General features: G+C 43.6%; 1 protein-coding gene across 1 annotated transcript; it reads right to left on the bottom strand.

The window, feature by feature from the left end:
- Positions 1-11,544: 11,544 nt before the first annotated feature.
- Positions 11,545-24,318, bottom strand: MTNR1B (melatonin receptor 1B). Its single transcript, XM_001084265.5, has 2 exons — positions 24,096-24,318; positions 11,545-12,881 (listed from the first exon to the last, which is right to left on the bottom strand). Exons 1-2 carry the CDS (start codon positions 24,316-24,318, stop codon positions 12,016-12,018), a joined length of 1,089 nt encoding a protein of 362 aa, XP_001084265.2. The 3' UTR covers positions 11,545-12,015.
- Positions 24,319-25,871: the final 1,553 nt, after the last annotated feature.

Genomic DNA, 25,871 nt, shown 5'->3' with positions numbered 1-25,871 from the left:
TGCTTGTTTTATCGTACTGCAGATAGTATTGTTGCTAAATTTTTATTTTCAATTAATCATTGTGAGTATATAGAAACACTATAGATTTTTGCAAATTTACCCTGTGCTCTGTGACCTCACTAAATTCATTTACTAGGTCTAGCCGTTGTTTTTTGAGATTCCATTCACAATAGCAAAGACATGGAATCAACCTAAATGCTCATCAGTGATAGACTGGATAAGAGAAAATGTGATAGATATACAACATAGAATACTATGCAGCTATAAAAAGGAATGTGGTCGTGTTCTTTGCAGGGACATGGCTGGAATTGGAAGCCATTATCTTCAGCAAAGTAATGCAGGAACAGAAAACCAAACACCACATGTTCTCACTTGTAAGTGGGAGTTGAAAGACGAGAACACATGGACACATGGAGGGAAACAACACACACTGAGGCCTATTGGAGGGCTGTGGGAAGAGGGAGAGCATCATGAAGAGTAGCTAATGGATGCTGGGCTTAATACCTAGGTAATGAGATGATCTGTGCAGCAAATCACCATGGCACACATTTACCTACATAACAAACCTGTACATGTACCCCTGAACTTAAAATAAAAGTCGAAGGAAAAAGAAAGATTCCATGGAGTTTTCTACACACACAATCATGTAATCTGAGAATAAAAAACTTTTTTGCATTTCCTTTATAATATGCATGCCTTTTATTTCTTTTTCTTGCCTTATTGAAATACTTTCATATCGAATTAAAGTGAGAGCAGACATGCTTGTTCCCTGTCTTAAGGAGAAAACATTTGTGGTTTCACCATTAAGTATGGTATTAGTTATAGATCTTTCGAAGATATCTTTTATCAAATTGAGGAAATTCCTTCTATTCTAGTTTTCCAAAAGTTTTTGTCATGAATTAATGTTGAATTGTGTAAAATAACTTACTTTGAATTGAATGAGATAAGATTTCTCTTTTTTTCTGCTAATGTGATAAATTACATTATCAAATATAAAACAAATTTATACAAATATAAAATGAACTTTACATTCCTGGAAAAATCTTTTTTTTGGTCATGATATATTGTCCCTTTTATATATTACTGGGACCAATTTATTAATATATTATTATGGGTTTTTGCATCTTTGTTCATGAGAAATATTGGCTTGTAATTTTTATTGTCCTGTTATGACATTTTAATACTGTGTTATGCTAATTACACAAAATGTATTGGGAAGTGCTTTCTCTATTTTCTGACTATATGCATAAGGTTAGTATTATTGTTTCTTAAATGTTTGATAGACTTCACAAGTGAAACAATGTGGACTGATAATTTTTTTGTGGAAAGATTTTTTTATTAGAAATTCTACTTTTTAATGAGATCATGTCCTTTGCAGGGACATGGATGGAGCTGGAGGCCATTATCCTTAGCAAACTAACACAGAAACAGAAAACTAAATACTGCATGTTCTCACTTATAAGGAAGAGCTAAACGATGAGAACATATGGACACATAGAGGGGAACAACATGCAGTGGGACCCCAGGAGAGTGAAGGGTAGGAGGAGGGAGAGAAGCAGGAAAAATAACTAACGGGTACTATGCTTAATACCTGGGTGAGGAAATAATCTGTACAACAATTCCCCATGACACAACTTTACCTATGTAACAAACTTGTACATGAACTTAAAATAAAGGTTAAAATAAAATTCAACTTTTAAAATAAATATGGGAATATTCATATTTTTTTGATTTTACTTTTTGTCAGTTTTGTTAATCCATGGCTTTCATGAATTTTTTCCTTTTTGTCTAAGTTATTAAATTCATTGGCATAAAGTTTTTCATGATATTCTCTTATGTTGTAATGCTTTTAGGGTTTACAGTGATACTGTCTTTATTCCTAATATTTGTATCTTGTTTTTCCCTCTGTCTCTCTTTCACTCGTTCTTAGTCTTTCTTGGGGCGGAAACTTAGATTATTAATTTTACATCTTTTTTATTTTATAACATAGGCATTTAAAGTCATGGATTTCACTCTAAGTGTTGTTTTAGCTGCATCCCACAAATTTTAATACACAATTTTTACATTATCATCCAGTTCAAAATATTTTATTTTCCTTATCATTTTTCTTTGACCTATGAAGAAATGTATACTTAATTTGCAATTAGGGGTTGTGCAGAAATGGTTAACATGGCAGGCTTGAGACTGCTATCTCTAGAAAGGTCTGCTTACAAGATTGGCCCTTGGCTGCTATCTGGGAACTTAGTTTTCAGGAAGGTTCCACCATTCTGTAACTGATAAGAGTGGCTCACTATGTCTATACTTTATGCAAATAAGTGCTTTGTGATAAGTATCTGCTTTCTTTCTGGGTTCTGGAATTTGGGTCCATGGTAGGTAGAGGATGCCTATGTGAGTGATCTCCCAATAAAAACCCTGGACATCTAGGCCCAGGCCAGCTTCCCTGGTAGAAAACACTTCACACAAGTATTGTCACAATTCATTGCTGAAGTAATTGTTTCCTGTGTGACTCTATGACTCCACTAGGAAAGGACTCTTGGAAACTTTTGACTGTTTTCTTCAGGTTTTGCTCCATGCTCCTTTTCCCCTTGCTGATTTTGTTTTGCGCCATTTCCTTTGCTGTGCCCAATTTTCTGTTGTCTTTCAAATACACTTTTCACATTTGATATAACATTTTTTTCACTTTAATATTCCCATTTTTAAATATAGTTTTCATTTATGTGCTAAAATTCTCCATCACACTTATTGTTCACCTTTCCCACTGTCTGTTTTATTTTTTTTTTGAGATGGAGTCTTGCTCTGTGCCCAGGCTGGAGGGCAGTAGTGCAATCTCAGCTCACTGCAACCTCTGCCTCCCTGGTTCAAGGGATTCTCCTGCCTCAGCCTGCTGAGCAGCTGGGACTATAGGTGCATGCCACCATGCCTGGCTAATTTTTGTATTTTTAGTAGAGATGGGGTTTCACCATGTTCGCCAGGTTGATCTTGAACTCCTGACCTCAAATGATCCACCTGCCTTGGCCTCCCAAAGTGCTAAGATTGCAGGAATGAGCCACCATGCCCACAGCACCCAGCCCTACTGTCTTTTTTAAGAGATGAGGACATGTTTTGTTTTGTCTAGGAAAATGTTTGGATTTTCTCTTTTACATTTATTTATGAATAAGGAGGAGGAAAGTAAAGTAATATAAAGCAGACTGGACCTAGAGTTAAAAGACTTGGATTTAAGCTCCAGTTCTGCCACCATTTGTGTTTTTTAATGCTTCAGGCTTAGTATTATTATTATTATTTTAATTGTTTTGGGGAAACAGGTGGTGCCTGATTACATGGATAAGTTTTTTAGGGGTGATTTCTGAGATTTTGGTGCACCCATCACCCGAGAAGTGTACACTGCACCCTATGTGTAGTCTTCTATCCCTCACGCACCTACCAACCTTCTCCCTGAATCCCCAGAGTCCATCATATCATTCTTATGCCTTTGTGTTCTCATAGCTTAGCTCCTACTTATAAGTGAGAACACATGATGTTTGGTTTTTCCATTCCTGAGTTACTTCACTTGGAATAATGGTCTCCAACTCCATCCAGGCTGCTCCAAATGCCATTGTTTCATTTCTTTTTATGATTGAGTAGTATTCCATGATATATGTGTACGTATATATGCATATATATGTGTATATATATGTGTGTGTGTGTTGTGTATGTGTGTGTGTATGTATGTGTGTGTGTATATATATATATAAAGTCTCCATACTGTTTTCCATAGTGGCTGTACTACTTTACACTCCCAACAGCAGTGTAAAAGTGTTCCCTTTTCACCACATTCATGCCAACATCCATTATTTTTTGATTTTTTGATTAAGGCCATTCTTGCAGGAGTAAGGTGATATTGCATTGTGGTTTTGATTTGCATTTCCCTGATAATTCCCACTATCTTCTTTAACATGTTTTTAATATTTATTTTAAAGTATTTGTCTCTAATCCAACATTTGCACCATCACTACATTTCCTTCTATTGATAATTCATTTCCTGTCCATGGGTCACATTTCCTTTCCTCTTTGCATATTTTATAATTTTTTAAATCATATGCCAGCCACCTGGTGGAAAGAACAGTCAAAACTGAAGTAAAAAAACATTTATCCCAGCAAAGGGCACACTCCTGTTAGGCCTCAAGTGTGGGGATCTGAGTTAATACATCTGTAGTTACCGGAGTCTAGGCTTTGTTGCAGCTTTAGTTAGGGTCTATGTAATGCTCGCTTCCAGGTTGGATGCAGTGGCTCACACCTGTAATCACAGCACTTTGGCAGGCTGAGGCAAGAGGATAGCGTGAGGCCAGGAATTGGAGAACAACTTGGGCAGCATAGCGAGACCCTATCTCTATAAAAAATATAAAAACTAAAATTAAAATTAAAAAATGTAGCTTCAAACATGTTGAAGGTGGGAACATAACTTTCTCTTGATGAGAGAACATTGATGAGACTGGAGATTTCTTTATGCTTTATATCCTAGCCACCAGCTTTCTCAACCTTGAGAAATCTGTATCTGCTTCATAGCTCAGCTGCCAGGTTCTGGGTAGTTGTCGAGTTCTCTTTTTTTGCCAGTCCCACTGTTGCTTTTCATGCTTCGGTAATCTCTCTCTTTCCTGCTGCCCTGTCCCATCGCTTGGAGTGTAGCTGCAGAACTTTCCATGAAGGAGTGCCATGGTGGGGCTTATTCTAGTGTTCTATTACTCTTCCCTCAGTCATCATCTGGTTATGGGAAGACCATGCCTCAAGGGTCCTCTCTCAGCTCTCTTATCTTAGTCTCAGCCTTTGGTGTACTACACTCATGCATTAGTAAGGGCCCACGGGTAGGGACTGTCAAGTAAGCACTAACTCACTCTATGGCCGAGGTTTGCTTAGATTCTAATTTGTCATGTAACACGTGGTCACTGAAAGTTCCATTTCCATTGTGTATTCTTGATACCCTTGTCAAAGATCCATTGACTGTATATGTGTAGATTTATTTCTGGGTGTTCTAATCTTTTCCATTGGTCTATATGTCCCTTTATGTCAGTATCATCCTCTTTTGATTACTGTCATTTTGTAATATGTTTTGAAAGGAAGTGTGAGGTCTCCAGCTTTGTTCTTTTTCAAGATTGCTTTGACTATTCAGGGTCCTGTGGGTTCTATATAAACTTTAGGATTGTTTTTTCTATTTCTATAAAAAAATGCCATTGGGATTTACGTAGGGATTAGATTGAATCTGTATATTCCTTTGGGTAGTATGGACATTTTACAATATTAAGTCTTCCAATATGTGAACATGGAATGTCTATCTATTTAATTGTGACTTTTTATGTTTATTTCAGCAATGTTTTGTAGTTTTCAGTGTACAAGTCTTTCATCTCCTTAGTCATATATACTCCTATTCTTTTTGGTGCTATTGTAAATATAATTATTTTCTTAATTTCATTTTCATATTATTTGTTGTTAGTGTATGAAAATGCAATTGACTTTTGTATATTGGTTTTTTTTGTATCCTGCAACTTACTGAATTTGCTTATTAATTCTATCAAGTTTTGTTAAAGAATCTTTAGAATTTTCTAAGACATAAGTAAGACAATGTCATCTGTGAACAGACAATTTTACTCCTTCCTTTCTAACTTGGATGCCTTTTATTTCTTTCTCTTGCAGATTGCTCTGTCTAGGACTTCCGGTATTATCTTGGATAGAAGTGGCCAGAGTGGTCACCATTGTCTTGGTCCTAATCTTAGAGAAAAAGCTTTCAGTTTTTCACCATTGAGTGTGATGATATTAGATGTGAGCTTTTCATATATGGGCTTTATTAAGTTCAGGCAATTTCCTTCTATTAGTTTATTTCTAATTTGATAAGAGTGCCAAGAATACACAATGGGGAAAGGACAATCTCTTCAATGGTTTTGGGAAAACCGAGTATGCATATGCAAAAAAGATAAAATTGGAGCCCATTTTACACCATATAGAAAACCACTTCAAATGGGTTAAGGACTTAAACGTAAGACTTGACACTGTAAAACTCTTAGAAGAAAACATGGGGGGAAGCTTCATAACATTGATCTTAGCAATGACTTCTTGCATATGACATCAGAAAGCACAGACAACAAAAGCAAAAATAGAGAAGTAGGATTACACATAAAATTTAAATACACCCAGTGAAGGAAATGCACAGCAAAGGAAAAAACTCATCAGAGGGAAAAGGCAACCTACAGGATGGGAGAAAATATTAATATTTGTAAACCACATATCTGATAAGAAGTTAATTGCTATAATGTATAAAGAATTCTTACAACTTAACAGCAAAAAATCTCAAATAACTCAATTTCTAAAAATAGACAGAGGACTTTGTCTTAGTTCATTTTGGCTGATATAACAAAATACCTTAGACTGAGTGGCTTTTAAACAACGAAATTTTATTTTTTGTAGCCTGGAGCCTGGGAAGTTCAAGATCAAGGCGCCAGCAGATTAGATGTCTGGTAAGGGCCCACTTCCTGGTTCATAAATGGCAATCTTCTCATTGTAATCTCACATGGTGAAAGGGACAGTGAGTTCTGCAGGGCCCCTTTTATTAAAGCGCTAATCCCATTCATGAGAGCTGTTTCCTTATGATCCAATCTCCTCTCAAAGTTCCCATTTCTAAACACCATCACATTGGAGATTAAGGTTTATGACGGTTAATACTGAATGTCAACCGGATTGAATTGAAAGATACAAAGTATTGATCCTGGGTGTGTCTGTGAGGGTGTGTTGCCAAAGGAGATTAACATTTGAGTCAGTGGGCCAGGAAAGGCAGACCCTCCCTTAATCTGGGTGGGCACAATCTAATCAGCTGCCCACCTGGCTAGAATATAAGCAGGAAGAAAAATGTGAAAAGAGAGACTGGCCTAGCCTCTCAGCCTACATCTTTCTCTTGTGCTGCATGCTTTCTGCCCTTGAACATCAGACTCCAAGTTCTTCAGTTTTGGAACTTGGACTGGCTCTTCTTGCTCCTTAGCCTGCAGGTGGCCTATTGTGGGACCCTGTGATCATGGGAGTTAATAAACTCATATATATATACACACACACACACACACACACATATATATACATATTCCATTATATATTCCATTAGTTTTGTCCCTCTAGAGAACCCTGACTAATACTGATTTTGGTACCAAGAGTCCTTCTAGAGGAACAGAATATTAAGGATGGAGTTGTTTCATTGATTTTGGGGTTTCTGCAGTTGGCTGCTTACTATGATTAGTACTCCAAAATGCTAATGACTCTACTTCCAATAGTATGGAGAACACTGATAGTCCTTGATGGAAATTGTTTAGCGAGTTATGCAAAATAAATGCATTTGACACGCCTGATTCATTACTCGTGAGAGGCAAGGAGTTTAGTGACTATACATAATACCTTTGACCATTATGTGGAGAACGAAGGAACATAATGAAGCTGGTTGGTTGCTGCTAATTTCCATGGACAAAGTGATGAAAGAAAATGATGAACTCAGCAATTCTATCTCCCAGCTTCAGAAGCAGATACTGAACCTCAAATCTGCTAAGATTGCCCTGAGTGAGTCTTCTCTCCTGTAGAGAAAGAGCTGAAATTGTGGAAGAATAGACACAAGCTCTTATCATGCAAGTGGCTCACCTGCAATCAAAGGTGCATGCACAGCCTTGCCAGGTGTCTACTGTTAAAGTGAGGGCATTGATTAGAAAAGAATGGGACCCTGCAACTTGGAATGGGGATATGTGGGATGACCCTGATGAAGCTCGGGACACTGAGTTTGTAAACTCTGATAAACCTTTTTTGCCAGAAGAAACAGCTTCCCCTTCCCCATCCCCAGTAGTGGCAACATCCCCTCCAAACCCATGCTGCCATCAGCCTTTCCGCCTTTGTCTGAGGAAATAAACCCTGCCCTGCCTAAGGCAACAGTGATGGCCTCCCCTGAAGCAGTTGCCAGGCAAGATAATGTTGATTCTCCTCAGGAGCCACCCCAGCACCTCTGTTTGCTTCTAAACCTATAACTATATATATTTCCATTAGTTCTGTCACTCTAGAGAACCCTGACTAATACAGGTTTCAACATATGAATTTTAGAGAGACAAAAACATTCAATATATAGGATATGTAAATAAACATTTCTCCAAAGAAGACATACATATAGACAACAGGTATATGAAAAGATGTTCAACGTCAATAATCACCAGGGAAATGCAAATCAAAACCACAATGAGATATCACCGCATACCTGTTACAATGTCCATTACAAAAACAAATCCTATAACAAGCGTTGGCTAGGATGTGGAGAAATTGGAACACTTGCACTCTGTTGGTGGGCATGTAAACGCTGCAGCCGTTATGGAAAACAGTACGGAAGGTCCTCAAAATACTAAAAACGGAACTACCATAGGACCCAGAAATCCCGTTTGTGAATATGTGAGCTTGAAGGAGGTAATATAGCCAGTGGCTAAGGATACAGGCTCTATAGTCAAATTATCTGGTTTCAGAACCTGGTTTAACCACTTACTAGCTATGTAACCCTCAGCAAAGTACATAACTTCCCTGTGCCTCAGTTTCCTCATCTATAAATTGAAGAAAATAATAGTACCTCCCTCTCAGGGTTGTTTTTGGGGCTTAAATATGGTAATTAATCCACATAAAGTCCTTAAAACAGTGTCTGGCATATAGTGAGCACTTAGTCCATGCTAGGTGGAGATGTGTGGCAGGCAGTTGGAGATCCACAGGTACAGACAGCAATCGTCGGCATGGGGATGAAAGTGAGCATCCGGGAAGCATTCACAGAGCAGCGTCCTCAACCAGGTCTACAGATGAGAAGCACCTGAGGAGCATTTTCATGGTACATGGGGGTTTGCAACCCTCATAGGGTGTGATTCTGTAGTGTTGAAGTATTCTCTAAAATCTTATTTTGATATATATCCCTAGGGGAAAGCCACTCATATGGAGCAAAAAGTGACCCTAGGAGAAGCTTCACAAACAAGTACAGCATTTCAGAAGTGCACAAAGGGGATTGGGAAGAAATGAGTGGATGGTAAAAGGATGATAGAGGACAGCACAAATGGTGTGTGTGTCTGTATTGTCTTTGGGCTTGATCCAGTGTGGCTGATGTGTGAGTCCAGGTGTTGACTCACCCAAGATGTCAACCCAGGCAGAAATCTGGACCTAGATTTGAGTCCTTTTGATGGCTGAGGGTTTCATAGAGGGCCCAGAACTGAGGGGTCCAGAGGAAGATCCTAGAAGGATGAGGAGAAAGGTAGCCAGGTGGCACCTCTGACCAGACTTTTCAGAGTCAAGAAGGTGGAAGACAGGGTTTCCCAAATTTTACTGTTTTAGCAAAAGCATTTTTATTTATACTCAGGGCCCACAGCATGAGGTCATTCCAAATATGTACACTGCTTGATGTCCTGGGCCTGGGTTTTACCATTCTTTTTCATTCTCTCAGCTCCTGATTCATCACCAAAAACCTATGGATCCAAGAAAAAATTCCAGTTAGTGGATTGTCAGTGCCGAACCCTGGCAAACCAGGTAACAACTATGGGCCCAGGAAACCGAAGATAGCCTTCAATCCATAGTTACTGAGCATGTGCTGTGCATTCAACTCAGTACTGAAAGATAGGGATAAGGTGAGGAAGTGTGGACACACTGTCACCAAGAAATCGATGCCTCCTTCTCCTCCAAATCAGGAATAAAGAGCAAATCTCTATAGTTTGTCAGTTTGTGTCTAGCGGGAGGGGAAGCAGCGAGAACAGAAAACAATACGTGCCTGACCAGGTCGCTGCAAACGCTGCCCAGGGCCAGGAAAAGTGGCTGAAGCTCAAAGAGAATCCTTAGGACTCTTCTGCACCTCTCTGGGACTGAGGTGTGGACTGAGCAGCCTCCCTGGGTGGAGCACACTACTATTGCCATCATCAGGACTATGACACCTTCATTCCTAACAGTTAGGTCAAGGACCTCTAGTATTAGAATTAGATTCCTAGATCTGCCTGAAATTTCCAACATCAAAACCTTGTTGGCAGAGCCCAGAAGATTTGCGTTTTTAACAAGCTCCCAGGTGGCTAGGTGACTAAGCACAGCACCCAGCCTAGATTCTTCACATTACAGGGGCAGAAAGAGGATCCAGCATAATGCTAAGAGGTCAGCACAATGAGAAAATTCTGGGCTCTTCATTCAGGAAAGCTGCTGGCTGGCCAAGGCCCCCAGGCACATTGTGGACATGCAGTACTTAGCCCACTGCACTTTGTCCCTGCCACACATTCCAAGGTGGGATGAGCGGGCACAGAAGTAGGGTGCTGCCATCAGACAGACTTGAGCTCCACATCTAGCTCTAAACATAGCTCTGAATTCTGGCAATTATTCCATGTTTTTGAGTTTCAGTTTCTTACTATGAAAATTGATCATAGTATCTTTTTCCAAGAGTTTTGTGGGGATTAAATGACATAATGCATATCAAGCCCTTACCACAATGCCTGGTACAAAGAATGCACCAATGGATGTTACTTGACACTAATTTATCAACAGACTGTGACCTCCCAGAGGGCAGGCAACATACCAGACCTGGCCCACAGAGGGCACTCAGTTAGTGTTTGTGGAACTGAAGAAAGCTATTAATTCTGTTGGCGCTAAACAAAGATCTGAGATTTCTACAAATATAAAGTCCACAAATACATAACCATAGAAAGGAATTGGGGTGCAACTGCCCTTCCCCCACTTCCATGTCCCCGACCCCACTTTCTCTCCTCCCCTTCCTGTCCTTCTACTTCTCTTTTTCATTTTTGAGACAGGGTCTCACTGTCACTTTGTCACCCAGTCTGGAGTGCGGTGGTACAATCTCAGCTCACTGCAGCCTCAACCTCCTGGGCTGAAGTGATCCTCCCACCTCAGCCTCCTGAGTAGTTGGGACCACAGGAATGGGCCACCATGCCCAGCTAATTTTTGTAGAGACAGGGTTTTGCCATGTTGCTCAGGCTGGTCTTGAACTCCTGGGTTCAAGCCGAGGCAGGGGTGAGGCACCGCGCCCGGTGATAGCCCTTCCTTTCTTTGTATATGACTTTCCTCCTTCATTTTATGTAGTTATAATAACAAAAGCTAATAATTACTGGGTGCTGGCCACATGTCAGGCACTGTCCTCAGTTCTGCAGATGTATTATCTCAGTGAATCCTCACAACAACCTGGGAGGCTGACTACAGCACGATCCTCACTTTAAGATGAGGAACAGGGAGGTTAAGAGATTTTCCCCAAATCACACAACCTGAACGTGATGGAACCAGGAAGGGAGTCCAAACAGACTTTGTGCTCCAGATGCTGGAGAAGTGTGAGTGTGTGTGTGTGTGTGTGTGTGCACGCGCGCACGCAGTGTTGTTTGTGATGTGGTGGCTATGTGTGTGTAACATATGTATGTGTACAGTGTGGAGTATGGTGGCTATGTGTGCATAGTGTGGTGTGTCTGTGGTGTGATGCATGTGTGGTTGTGATGTGTGTGTGTGTGATATGTGTGTGTGTAAGGAAGGTCAATGGGGGAGTGTGGAATGCTTGCCCTCTGCACCTGCCCCGCCTGAGGCCCTTGCAGAGTTACCAAGTTCCAGCCCTACTGACCTCTCTCTTTCATCCTTGCTAACAGGAAGAGATCCTGCCACGCCCGGGGGAAGGGGAGAAAGTAGCCAGGAGGCCAAGGCAGGAAGAGGAGGGTCACCTATGAGAAGGAGTTGGGCTCTTCTGCCCCAGGCCTTTCCTCATTCTGTCCCTTCCTTGGTCTTGTGTGCACCAAGTCCCCAAGACACCACCAAGAGTGTTTGCCAGGTCCCGTGGCTGTGAGCATCTCCTGGATCAGCCTGAACCCATGGTACTGATGAGCTCCTTGTCCCAGCATGAAGTTCCCCCAGCCTTGGGGCTGTGATGCCAACAGGACAGTGTGGTCCAGCACGCTGCCTGGTCTCACCCTTGCAGCCGACTCACTCCCACCATTTCATGAGTTTGTCGTGCAGCTGGTGTGCCTCAGATCCAGGCTAGAGAGCATCTGCCTGGTGCTGCACACCAATGATGCGTGGAGCTGGGCTCTGCAGCCCCTCTACATGGCTGCCCTTGGAAGAGTCCTGAATGCAGTGCCGTGGGTTCCAAAGGGCCAAGAGGATCCTCTTGTACTCCCTGCGGAAGTTTTGGTTCAGGAGCCCGTAGACAATGGCATTCAGGCAGCTGTTGAAATAAGCCAGTAAGTAGCTAGTGACAAATAGCCCCTCAGGGATCTGGGGAGCCATTTCTTGTGGGTTGATGGCCACAGCGAGGCCGATGCAGTTAAGTGGGGCCCAGCAGACGGCAAAGATCACAAACACCACAAACATGGTTAGAAAGCTCCGCAAGTCGCTGGGCCTCAGGCACAGCGTGCTCTCTGGCTTGGCTTTCCTGCGGGCCTGGAGCACCAGCACCCAGATGCGCAGGTAGCAGAAGGACACGACAGCGATGGGGAGGAGAAAGTGGATGACCACCACTGCTGCCGTGTACTGGGTGCTGGCCGTCTGGATGAAGGTGCAGGAATAGATGCGTGGGTCGTACTCCAGGGACCCCAAAAAGAAGTTGGGCAGCAAGGCCACCACGGTGAGGAGCCAGACAAGGCAGATGTGCAGAGGGGTGTGCCAGCGCCTGTAGATTCGGTGGTAGGCCACGCTGTGGCAGATGTAGCAGTAGCGGTTAATGGCGATGGCAGTGATGTTGAAGACAGAGCCGATGACGCTCAGGCCCATCACAAAGGCGCTGGCCTTACAGTGCTCCTCCCCCAGGGCCCAGCCGTCATAGAAGATGGCCACGAGGATTAGCGGGTAGGGGTACAAGGCCACCACCAGGTCAGCCAACGCCAGACTCACCAAGAACAAATTACCTGAAGCAGCAAACAGAGCAACAGTCAGCACAAGACCCCACAACTTAGATTCTGTAGAACAGCCTACCCTTCACGAAGTTACTTTTGGCAACGTGAGTGGAAACAAAGTGGCTCCTAGAGGTGCAGAACTGAAGACTCAGATGCATTTCTGCCATTCACTAGCTATATGACTGAGGCAAGCTATTTAAGCTCTCAGAACCCCATTTTCCTAATTTGTGAACTAGGGTCAGTGATACCTACCTCATAGTATAGCTGTAAGAATTAATGATACAAAGTTTTTGGGGATTTGACAGGTGCTCACACATGCTGTTTCCATGATAGGCACAGATGCTCAGGGGCTTTGCATCATTGAAGCTCCAGCAAAGATTTCAGAGGCGGCGAGTCTGAAAGTCAGGAGTGTGGATTTCTCATCACTACCATCCCTCCCTCTCATTCCCTCACCTCCCTACACATCTCTCTGGTGGTCTCCTTTTGCATTTTCTCCCCACTGGTTAACAGGCTACTTTCTAAGTGTCTTTAAGTGGCTTTTGTAAATGTGAATTGCATTTTGCAGCTGGGCTAGAAAAAAGGTGTTGAGAGTGGGAACCACGTGTTTCTGGTATTCCCCTTTGTGCCCTGTCTGGGCCAGTACTCCCAGCCTTGTGGCCATGTTGACAGACACTTGCAGTAGTGGCACCGAGCCCCAGCCCTGTGGGGTGAGGAAGAGCTGTCAGCACTCCTAAGCTCACAGCCTCTGGGGGACCTCCCTGCTTTGCCTGCACCATGGCAGCCTTTCTGGACTATCTAGGCAATTATCCTTTGAATGGAGCTTTCTCTAACATCACCAAGCTTGGTCAACCAGAGAGAGCCTCAGGAAACCATACACCCATCAATTAATATGATTCAGGCATGTTCTAAGCTGAAGTCCTAGGGTGGAGGCAGGGCTTACTCCAAAAGAACACAATCTCTGCTCCTCAAGTGTTTGCATTCTAAAACCAACACTGACTCACGAATAGAGCACCGAGAACCTAAAAGTTCGGATAATACAAAACTTACAGTGTGAGCAGTTCCATCACTAATGCCAATTGTCTCATTCACCAAGTGTTGTACTTTTTGAATACCTACTGTATGCCCAAAAGATAACAGATTCTCCCTCCAGCAGGGGCCCTGAGTGATGCAGTGTGCACTGGGCATGTCTTTAAAATTTTCTGGTCTCTTGCCACATGGTGAAGCCTCTGGTCTTAGGGTGGCTGAATGCAGAGGGTGGCTTGGGATGGTGTGAAGGAGTAACTCCCAAGTCAGCAAAGACACGGACATGGAAACTCCACGGCCACCATGTGTCTGTCCCATTGCCACAGAGGCTGTGATGGCTTCAGGGGTCCAGAGGGTCAGGCGGATGGAAAGAGCCCCCAAAGCACAGCAATTGGAGAGGCCAGGCTGTGGATGGATTCCACAGGGTACAGAAAAAGGGAGGCTGAGAGCCACCCAGCTGGGAGTTCACCTGAGTCAGCCCTTCAAGTGAAGTAGATGCCATACCTGGACTTACCCACAAGGGTACGGAAAGGACTGCCTCCAGCCTTCCCACATTCACCCCATCTCAAAGATTTCCCGTAGCGTGGTCCGTATGGAGATGGGAACCTGAAAGACCCTCAGGCAGCCTTCACGAAGGACCTATTTTGTCCTCAGAGGTATGCAGTCAACCCCACTCAGAACCCATACAAGTCTACTGGAGTCCTGGGAGTTCTCAAGACCTAACTATAACACTACGGTGTCCACAGCTAGGTTAGGAAACCAGGGAGACAGGATGTAAATGGATAGAAAGGAGATTGTCTGGACAATTAGTGTGCTTGTGAAGTAGTGAGCTTCCCTGTCTCAAGATTGTCTAGCAGGTTGGATGGTGAAGGAGAATCATGACTCGACTGAATTGCTGGATTCCTACCTACTCTACTATTTACAGATTTATTTACTTCATGGGTTAAAAATGGCCTCATTTCCTTTCTGGCTGGTAAAGCGAGGCAAAAAAATGTGCAACAAGGACCTGCTTGGGATGTGGAGGGGTTTCGTGCCTTTTCATTTAATTCTCAGCCCGTTGGCTGTCTCCACTGCTGGATCTCCATCTCTGACTCACCTACACAGACCTCATTTGGTTCCAGGAACACGAGAGATTCCCTCTCTCACATTGCTTGGCTTCAGCTGAATCAGGAGCCCTTGTCTCCTAGAATTTTAAGTGTCCTTTTGAAATCTGGAGGGTTGTGCTGAAGTCAGAGCAACCTGGGATAATCTGAGTCCTGCCACTTTCTGGTCGAGTGAATTTGGGCTAGTTCCCGCATTCCTTTCTGGGTGACTATTCCTTCATGAGCTCCCTTCTTTTCTTTCGAAGCGCTGCCACCACTTCCCCCTGCACACTCATAGGGTTGGTTCTGTGAAGAGAGTCACTCCTCTCCAGCACAGGAAGATGGGTCTCCACAGGACCCACTGGGCACCTAGCCCAGCAACACACAAGCTCTTGGCACTTGCAAGCTGAGCAGAGAAAGTCAAGAGCTGCTGGGAGCCGGTGCCAGCTCTGCCAGCTGTTTCCCTGGGAAGGCAGAGTTAAGTTCTGCTGTGTTAATGTGGCTTATCCCCTAATAATGCCCCAGAGGCTGGCAAACAGCTTGTAAATAGTAAGAAGAACACATTCAACTCCAAGTGGAAAGTGATTCAATTACTATCCCCTATTACTCCGGCTGTTCCTAAAAGGCTGAAATCAACCACTTCCTGCTGCAGATTCATCTGCCCAGACATCCCACTGTCTCCAGGCTTTCTTGGCACAATTCCAAATTAGGTGAGTAAAATTTGTGTTTTGTCTTCCATCTGTAAGGAGCCAGGTTCTATGTGGATGACAGTCAAGGGGAGATCCAGTTCTCCATCCACTTCTTCCCCAGACAGGTGAGAAATCACTCAGTATGCACACAGCACTGCAGTCACCCTGTGCATAATGAATATTTATGTCACGAGCCCTGGCGTGACTCGTTTCCATCTGCCTCCAGCAGATAGGGTGTATTAGTGGAGAGAGGCTTTGACAACAGGGCTTTGTTCACTAACGTGGAATCCCCTTCCAGGATTCATACGCAGAGTGCATCCTTTCACACACACAACCATCACAGTCTCCTCCCTCTTCTCTTCCTCTCTCTTTCTTTCTGGAAAAAGTATTTCTTAATGGAGACCTGGTAATCTAGGAAAGAGCCAGCCAGTGCTGAGCTATCTAATATTCGTCAGATACGAGAATTCTGGAAGGTAAAGCTCCCTGTAACCCTTGCCCCTCTTCTCTGTGCTCACACTCCATGCTCAGAAGAAAAATTTGGTTAGACATAAATTCTCCTTGGTCATTGAGCTAAAAGACAAGATAGAAAGAGAGAATCATCAAGTCATTTATGTGACAAATATTGCGCGTATATACTAGGTTCTGCCTGTGACTATGCCAGATGGACAGGCTACCTCCCCTTACAAAGTTTATGGTCTCTTAGAGAAGACCATTAAACAAATAAAAACAAGGTGCCAAGAGGGTTATATTGGGGAAGTCAACAGATGATCTATGTGTTCTAACAGTGTTAAACTTTCTGTGCCTTGAGGTCTTCTTCCACTCTTCCATCTGTTTAATAATGTGTAATAGATTTATTGAGTGCCTACCACATTCAAGTAAGACACAGTGATGGATGAAAAACGTGGCCCCTGCCATTGAGATGCCCATGGACCTGTTGGGGAAACAACAGAGAAACAGTAGCCATTCAATGTGGTGAGAGCTGGAAGAAAGGCCAGAACAAGGTGGTGGGAACAGTGGGGAATTTGTGAGTCAACTTGGAACTGGGGACAATGGCAGGATATGGGGCTGGTCAGGCAGGACAATTCACCAAGGAGCCAGACAAAATTACCAAGACTTTTGCAACAGGACTCCTCACTCCCAGAATGGCTGTTTACCTTAAATGAGATCTTGTATGGGAAAGGTTATGAGAAATAATAATCCCCAAATTAATGTGAGATATTCTTATTAGTTATGTTCTGGGGATGGGCATTTGAAGTAATTGACCATATAATTTATTCACAACTTGATTTTCAAACAAACACTAAAACAATGCATTCATTGTAAGCTCGTAATTAGATTCCCAAATCTCTTGAGAGCAGATACTTTTTCTTCCAAAGTCACATATTTATGAAAATCTTAGGATGTGTGGATGAATCATACAGGAGCTGAGTTGAAATCTAACTTTAATTTAATTAAAAAATAAAAAATGGCTGATTAATAGAGTACACAGATATATACGGGGGTACTTCAGTCACTTAAAATAAGAAAATATATTTAAAAACATAAGAAACATCCATTTTTAAAAATAACTAAGATGCTGTTACAAAACATTGTTCAATAACCATCAAAAGAGATCATTTTGAAATTCTGATAGGTAACATTTTATTACTTTACACTTAATAGCAACAAAACAATTGATATAACATGGTAAAGTTGATAGTATAGTTTTACATAAATGGACTCCATTGTTTTTCACAAGAATTCCTTAAGGTTGATAGCATGATTTCTGTTTTATAGATAAAGAAACCCAGTTTGTGTGAATTGCTCATAGCCATAACACAGAAAGATTGAGAAAGAACAAGAAGAGGAGAAAACCAAAGAAAAGAAACATCAAGGGAATTAAGAGAAAAGGTGTAGAGAGTTTCTTGGTCATCTACAAAAGTGAGAAAGGGCAGAAAAGTGCTCATTGGACTTGGCAATTAGGATGTCAGCAGTGACATTAACAAGAGAAAATTCTATTGAGTGCTGTGGGATCCAATTTTGCCCTGGAGATTGCTTTATCGGTGTTGCCTTCAAGAGAAGGAGACAGAGAGTGGTGCTTAGGAAGGACTATCCCTTTGATGGGAGACTGTGGAGGCTTTTTTTTCCTTTTCTTTCTCTCTTTCTCTCTCTCTTAAAGGAAAGAGACTTGAATCTGGCATATAATAAGCACCTAGTAATGTTAGCTATTATTTGTTATTGCTGTTTTATATTATTAGTTGTACTGACAGGTCAAGAAAGAGGCTCATAAGGTGGGACTGGGATCCCTGTGAGATAAGATGTGAGAAGTAGTAGGGAGATGAAGATGAAGAAAGTAGGGCATTCCCTCTAGATGGTAAACTCCCTAAGAACTGGGGCTTTACTTCCCAATTCTCTATCTTCTACTCCTCCAGCAGTAAGTATTTTAAATTGTAAGAGCCAATAGGAGCTTTCAGTATTCTCTGAGTTTTGTGGTATATCGTATCCGAATGCAGAATCCAGCTTTCTGGATATAAAGACAGTCAAACATGAAAGCCTTTATCCCTTGAGTTACTGAGAGTTACGTGGAAGGAATTAAAGAGGATTATTAGCTTTCCTGATTATTCAGCTAAAGACATAATGATGGGATTTAAAAACTGTTCATTTTTGCTCAGTGAAGAGGCAATAAGGTATTCACAGCTGAAATGCAAAGTTGGACAGCTCAAGAAACATTCGGGAAGGAGTCCAAGGTAGCCCAGTTTGGTCTTGCATGCTGAGCAGGTCAAAAGACACCTGACGCCAAGTGATATCTCAATGAATGGTCGGTGGTAGGATAGAAGCCTGGATGGAGTGGGCTCCACTTCATCCTGGAACTCCTGGAGGGTAGGGGCTGTGGGCCTATTAAGCATTTCCCTCTAGGCCTTCCAGAGCCTTTGTCCGGAACCACACGCCTTACCAAGCATCATTGGCTGCCTCAGTCAACAAGTGTTGGAAGAGCAGAGGCAAGGAACAGGGGCCACAGTTCTTTTCTAATCTAACTGGGGAAGCAAAGCACCTGCATAGGCAGAATATTCCCACCAAGAACCTCCCAGGCAGTTACTGGTTCTGGATAGGAGATGGTGTGAATTCTCAGCATCACTGGGGGCCTGGAGGAGGGGCAGCTTTGCCAGCATAGACAGAGTGACCTTGGACAAAGATCTGTGTGTTCAGCAAGCAAATCCTCCATGCTTTCCTAGGCAATCTTAACATCAAATAGTTCATATATTTCTGCTTTACCAATCATCAGCGTACCCCAGAAATGCCAATTTGTGCATTCACTAAACCTCCCAGACAGCCTCTTTAACCCATTTGCAGCACAAAAATCCATTGTCAGACCATAGCTTCTGACGGTTACTTGGAAAACTAAGGTGGGTGTGCCTATGGAGCCAGGAATAACTGGTGTTGTTATGCCTTCCTCTCTGATAATGGAGTGTACTTGGATGTTACAGTGAGGACATGGTTCTCTCAGCTCTCTTACATGGCCTGCATATTACAGGCAGCTTAAAAGTGGCAACCTCGGGCCAGACCAAGAAAGGGGCTGTATTATAAAGGGGCCCTATTAGTCCGTTTTCATGCTGCTGATAAAGACATACCCAAGGCCAGGCACAGTGGCTCACACCTGTCATCCCAGCACTTTGGGAGGCTGAGGCAGGAGTTTGAGAGGTCAGGAGTTTGAGACCAGCCTGACCAACATAGAGAAACCCTGTCTCTACTAAAAAGTGCAAAATTAGTTGGGTGTGGTGGCGCATGCCTGTAATCCTAGCTACTTGGGAGGCGGAGGCAGGAGAATAGCTTGAACCCAGGAGGCAGAGGTTGCGGTGAGCCAAGATCATGCCATTGCACTCCAGCCTGGGCAACAAGAGTGAAACTCCGTCTCAAAAAAAAAAAAAAAAAAAAAAAAAAAAAAAAAAAAGACATACCCATGGCTGTGCAACTTACAAAAGAAAGAGGTTTCATTAGGCTTACAGTTCCACATGGCTGGGGAAGCCTCCCAATCATGGTGCAAGGCAAGGAAGAGCAAGTCATGTCTTACGTGGATGGCAGCAGGCAAAGAGAGAGAGCTTGTGTAGGGGAGCTTCTCTTTTTCCATCAGATTTCATGAGATTTATTCACCATTGTGAGAACAGCATGGAAAAGACTTGCTCCCATGATTCAATTACCTCCCACCAGGTCCCTCCTACAACACGTGGGAATTCAAGATGAGATGTGGGTGGGGACACAGCCAAACCATGTCAGGGGCAAACTGCCTGAGAGGAATCACTAGGGTACAACCATGGCATGGTTGGAACCTGCTGAGCAACTTTAGCCACACAGGTGAATCACAGATCAGGCATGCCTTCATGCACAAGGTGCCAATAGTCAGCTTAAAGTGAGATTACTTTGGGCTGTTCTCAAAGCAATTCAGTTTCATGAAAACCCATATTGATTATTTATGCAGTGCTGAGTATTGTAACTGAGGTCTATACCAGCTCATGGAGCAAAATCAATTAATTTTCCCCCACTACCTGGTGTCTTGTCTATTTCCAATTTGTCTCATCAGAGATGTGTTCTGTTCTAACTATGCGTCTGGCTCTGTGGACAGAAACTGACTAAAAGTGTCTACTCTCTACAGGTGCACAGTCCAGCGGGGAGAGACAAAGAACAATAGTACAGTGAGGGGGATGCTGTGCTGGGGAGGGCACAGGTATCTGAGAAGCCCAACAAAGGAGACACTTACTATCCCCTTCATGGTATTAATAATCTACATTGATAATCCTGCAGGGGAGTTAGGGAAGGGGTTGAAGGAGAAGCAGCTATTGACTGGGCAGAAGAGGCTGAGAAAGTACATCAGGGAGTGCAGACCTTTTGGGAAGTGGCAGCAGCTCACTGTGGCACCAGTGAGAGGAGGGCGATGAGGCTGTAAGTTAGGTGGGCTAGGCCAGCTACAAATGGCTGTGGGAGCTGTGCTCTGGAGTTGGACACTGTTCTGGAGATGGAGGGCAGCCACTAAAGACAGGGCAAATCTTGGCAGTGGTAACAGCGGCTGGAGGAGGGAGCAGGAAAAGCTTTCGAGCACTGTGGATAGTGTTTGCTCAAGAGATGATGAAGGCATGAAATGGGGGCAGTAAGAATAAGGAGGCAGGAAAGGGAGAAACTGAGAAATAGTGGAAGGTAAAATCATTAGGACATGTGGCATGAAAGAGTAGGAGGAACCAAAGGTGACTTTCAGGGCACAGGTATCCGAGAGATGAAGAGAAAAAGGAAATCCAAAAACTAGCACCAGGTAAGCCGAGGAAATGAAAGGTCCTACAGAGGGAGTGGCCCTCAGTGTCACACACAGCACAGAGGAACATTTCCAGAGAATGGAGCTCAGAGGACTGAGGATGAATGGGAAGCAATGGGAGACAGTGGATGTCCACAACTACATTAAAATGTCTGACTGAAAAGGGAGGGAGAGAGGTAGTGATGAAGTTAGGAGGGACATGAAGTCAAGAAAAGAGTCTTTTGTTCTTTTAAAACAGGAGACTTTGTGTATAGTGTGTGTGTGTAAAATGGAGGAAGTTTCCAGAAGAGAGAAAAGAACAGCTCAAAAATGCAAGAGATAAATATTAGCGAGGTGTAGCTCAAGGGTCAGGGCAGCAGTGACGAGCCCAGGAGGGAAAGTTCTCAACTGTTCTCAGGAGAGTCCAAAGTGTGGCAAGTCCCTGGGAAGCACCCTCTGACAAGCGTAAGGTGCCAACTCAGCGCCATGGGCTGTGCGAGACACTGAGAATGTAGCAAAGAGTGAACACATTTGGCCTTACCTTTTAAGTTGGGTCAGTGCTCTGACCCTACCTCCCACCTTGCCTCCACTCCTCCCTGTCTGCCTTTCTCTAGTGCTATCTCTGAAGTCAACCCACCACATACAGCAACCGAAGCCGCAGATAGGATATCCCTGAAAAAAAGGACAATTAATGTAACCACTCACCCTGCCATCAGGAGCGACACTGTTAGGGATGATACAGAGCTGCTCCGCAGAGGATGGGTTTGTGATAGGCAAGTAAAGGATACTGGTGTCTCCTGGGAAACATGCTGTGATCTCAATATGGGCTCTGCATCTTGGTTATCGGAAATATATGTATTCTCATTGTCACAGACTTAAGTTATTAATACCAATGATTTAAGGAGCCAGACTTCAGTATGGAAAGGACTGAAGAAACGTTTCTTAAAGTAAATCCAAACTCTTCAGTAAGACAAGGCCTGATTAAGAGTAGAATGGGTGCTGTAGGTTTTAAGTACCTTTTGAAATCTCACTCTGCTGAGATCATTTAGTTCAAGTCAGTACTACAATTGTTTGTGACTATCACCAATAAAGCCAGTGGTCACATAAGAACTGGTTAAATTGCAACACTGTAGCAGTGGCAGGAATTGATGTCATTTAGATATAGTGTTATTTATTTATTTATTTTTCCGGTGCTGGGCTGTAGCAGACACATCGGGAGGTAGGAAAGATAGAAGAGAGGATATGCCAGCAATTGAACATGCTCATGACCCTCCCCAGTGACGCTCTCAAATTGGGAAGGATTCTGTAGACCCTGCCAGGATCACAGAAAAGCCCAGCCCTTTGTAGGAGGCAGTGGGGGAGGGGTGCTTTTCTCCTTCCAGCAAAAGGAAGCAACTCCTACTTCCCTCAACCACCTTTCTCACGGTGGGCAATCCAAATTACTGAGTAGGGAGCCACGGCCTGACAGACCTGCTCTAAATACTCAATAAGTCAGGGACAGAAGGGGCCAATGTCAGAACCAGGAGGGCCGATTTCTCCCCCACAGAGCCAGGAGTTGTCTCCCTTTTGCCTCCCTGTTCAGGGAATGAATGTTTATGATGGCTGCAAGGGACAATGTCTCAAAAATATTAAATGCAGTTTTCTAATCATAACCTGTTCTTCCCTAATATATAAGCTTTTCTTCAAAGGACACAATATTTTGAACAATGTATTCCAGAAAACAGCCACCACTACCGAAGTGGCTGAGTTAGAAAGCTTACTTCTTCTTCATAATGTTATGTTTCCCATTTGATGGCTGGATACTCACCGTTGGAGCAGTTTCTTGTTTGTTTTTTTAGATAAAAATCCTAGAGTCAGCCGGACGCGGTGGCTCATGCCTGTAATCCCAGCACTTTGGGAGGCTGAGGCGGGTGGATCACTTGATTTAGGTCAGGAGTTTGAGACCAGCCTGGCCAACATGGTGAAACCCTGTCTCTACCAAAAACATAAAAAATTACCCGGGTGTAGTGGCACACACCTGTAATCTCAGCTGCTTATGACCCTGAGGCAGGAGAATCCCCTGAACCTGGGAGACGGAGGTTGCAGTGAGCCTAGACTGTGCCACTGCACTCCAGCCTGGGTGACAGAGCGAGAGACTCCATCTCAAAAAAAAAAAAAAAGAAAAAAAGAAAAAATTCTAGAGTCACAGACCACACCAAATAGATATTACCATTTGCTAAAAATGGTCTGACTCCTTAAAAAAGCATTTTTAAGCTATACAATTGTTTTTCTGCTGCTATCTTTCCATTTTAATTCACTCTAATATTTGAATTTGCCCCCAAGGCCCAACTTGAGAGACTGCAAAATTAACAGGTCACCGAGCTCCCTCCTAGGCTGAAATGGTCAGCATGCCCCATGACCTGTGAGGGTGAGAGTTCAGACACCGACCCCTCCTCCCGCACTCTGGTTTTCTTTCTTTGAAGACCTGACTAGGGGAATATTGAAACGAGAGTGAATTGAAATAGGAGAAATATTTTCAGGTTTGCAACACGATTTAGCCAAACCATTGCTTTAATTTTCACAGTTAATCCCAGGAATTCCCAGTCTTCAGAAAAGACTACAATATTTCAAAGCAATTTAGTGCAGTCCAAGCAGAATCTGCAATTTCTGCATTTACACTCTGTCCACTGGAATTGGGTCTTCAGATGACCTGGAGATAAGTTTTTGACACAAAACCTACTGAAATGCTTCCATTGATTAACTCATTTTTTCAGCAAGGATTTTCTAAGCAACTACTACATAAAGCTACAGTGCTTGGCAAGGAAGGAAGTGGGGTGTCAAGCACAAGTGGTGTTCTGTGGCCTGATGTGGGCACCTCTGGAAAGGCACACATTGGAGCGCGACGGGTAGCGATGGCATCCAGCAGCGTGGGTTCCCACAGCGCCAAAAAGCGCGCCAGTAAAACTTTCCGTAATTCCCTCTGTGCCAAGTGCATCCTGGGCAGTCGCATTTCGGAGGGGCAGAACTCACCCTAACTTTTGAGTGCAGAGTCAAACTTAGGGACTAGGTTAGAGTGAAGGGAAAGGGGAGCCCGGGCTGAGGAGGGAAAAGGCAGCGCATATCCCGGGGTCAGGGACAAGACCAGAGGACAAGGAAGGGCCCGACCCCAGCACCCAGCATCAGGAATGGTGCTCACCTGCGTTTCGGAGCTTGCGGTTCCTGAGCACGGAAAGGATCACCAGGAGGTTGCCCACAACGTCCACGGCGGTGGTGACGATGAGCACCACGGATAGCGCGGGAGCCACCCAAGGAGGTCGAGGGGTCCTGGAGGGTTGCCCCCTGCCAGTACCCAACCAGCCTGGGCGCACTGCCCACCCGCCGGCTTCGCAGCAATTGGCGAAGGAGCCGTTATCTGACATTGCAGACTCTCCCGCGCTGCGCTTTGGCCACCGCGCGGCCTCGGACAGCCGCAGGGCTCGCGCAGTACTGAGCCGGGCGCTCCCTTCCCTGTCCAGCTCCCGTGTGCAAGGGAGGAGGCCAGTGGGGAGGGGTCTGGAGGAGATAACTAATTAAGCGTGGGCAGGGGATGGAGAAAAATATAGGAATGGGAGGAGGACTTGGGGTGCAACCGTTGCAGAAAGGAGTGCGTCCCTCAGCGGTGCGCTCAGGAACAGCTGGGACCACACAGCTGTCTCTGCCACCCCGCCCCCAGCACGTGCCTAGCTCATCTCAGGCCGCGGAGCACGTCTAGCCTCTGTTCCTCGGTACACAACTACACCCGAGACCCCGATTTCCTCTACAGCGTCCCCAAGAGAAGCTGTGTCCAGCTAGGAACATCCAACCCAGGTTTATAGACTGGAGAAGGTGCTGATGGTCGGGACCTCCCAGTTGTCAAGCAAGGCAAGGTTTGAGGTCCCACAGGGCTGTGCAGCTCGAAAGAGAATGCAGCTCCTAAGATGTGGGGACAGAGCCCAGAACAAAGTAGTGTAGACTTGTATTCTAGGGAGCTGCAGAAAAATAGGAACCTAGCCATTTTCCGAGCACTCGCTGGGTATTGCAGGGGACATTAGTGATGTCTCTACTTGGTCCTCTTTATAAAGCCAATATTTTAGTATATTTACCAATATATATTTACACATAATACTTAAATAGATGTATGGCCAATATTGGGGGTTGTGATGTGGTTTTTGGAGGGGTTAGGACAAGAAAAAGAGTGAGGCATGATTACAATAAAGAAGGAACTCGGGTGCCCTTTATTAAAAGTGCTTGAGTCGTGATCTGGTGATAATAATAATAGATAACTTCTCTTGGGGGATAATCTTATGCCAAGTTTGTCCTAAGCACTTTTCACACCCACTAGAATCACTAAAATCAAAATGACTGATTATCCTAAATTTGTGGAGGAATTTAAGCAACCAGAACTCTCATACAGTGCTTTTATGAGAATGCAAAATGGTACAACCACTTTGAAGAGCTGTCTGTTAGCTCCTAATAAAGTTAAACATACACCTATTCTATGACCAGAAGTTCCAAATGAAAAGGAAATATATTTCCACAAAAAGACGTGCACAAGAACGTCCAGAGCAGCCTTGTTTATAGGAGCTCAAATCTGGAAACAGCCACAATTTCCATCAACAGAAGAAAGGATAAACAAATTGTGGTATGACCTTGCTATGGAATACCTCTCAGCTATAAAGATGATTGACCTACACAACAGCATGAATTGATCACAAATATGTTGTATTGAACAAAAGAAGCCAGATACCAAAAAATATGTACTATATTATTCCAAGTATATGAAGTCCAAAATCAGGAAAAATTAATATATTTTCTAATAGAAATCAGAAAAGTGATTACATTTGAGGGTGGGTATTGAGAAGCGAACACCAAATGATTTCTGGATTGTTATTTTTACATGTGTTATTTTACATAAATTATATTGCCCCTCTCCCTTAAAAGGGGGGAAAAAAGA

The sequence above is a fragment of the Macaca mulatta genome, chromosome 14, assembly GCF_049350105.2.
Source record: "Macaca mulatta isolate MMU2019108-1 chromosome 14, T2T-MMU8v2.0, whole genome shotgun sequence".
NCBI lineage: Eukaryota > Metazoa > Chordata > Mammalia > Primates > Cercopithecidae > Macaca > Macaca mulatta.
The sequence above is the reverse complement of the archived record's forward strand: the minus strand, read 5'-3'. Positions and strand labels throughout refer to the sequence as shown.

What these genes read in the sequence shown, in the direction of transcription:
- MTNR1B (XM_001084265.5), bottom strand. Translation starts at nt 24,318, where the DNA reads ATGTCAGATAACGGCTCCTTCGCCAATTGCTGCGAAGCCGGCGGGTGG. An exon ending in CCGCAAGCTCCGAAACGCAG is followed by an intron (nt 12,882 to 24,095) that starts GTGAGCACCATT and finishes TTGCTGCTTCAG; the next exon opens with GTAATTTGTTCTTGGTGAGT.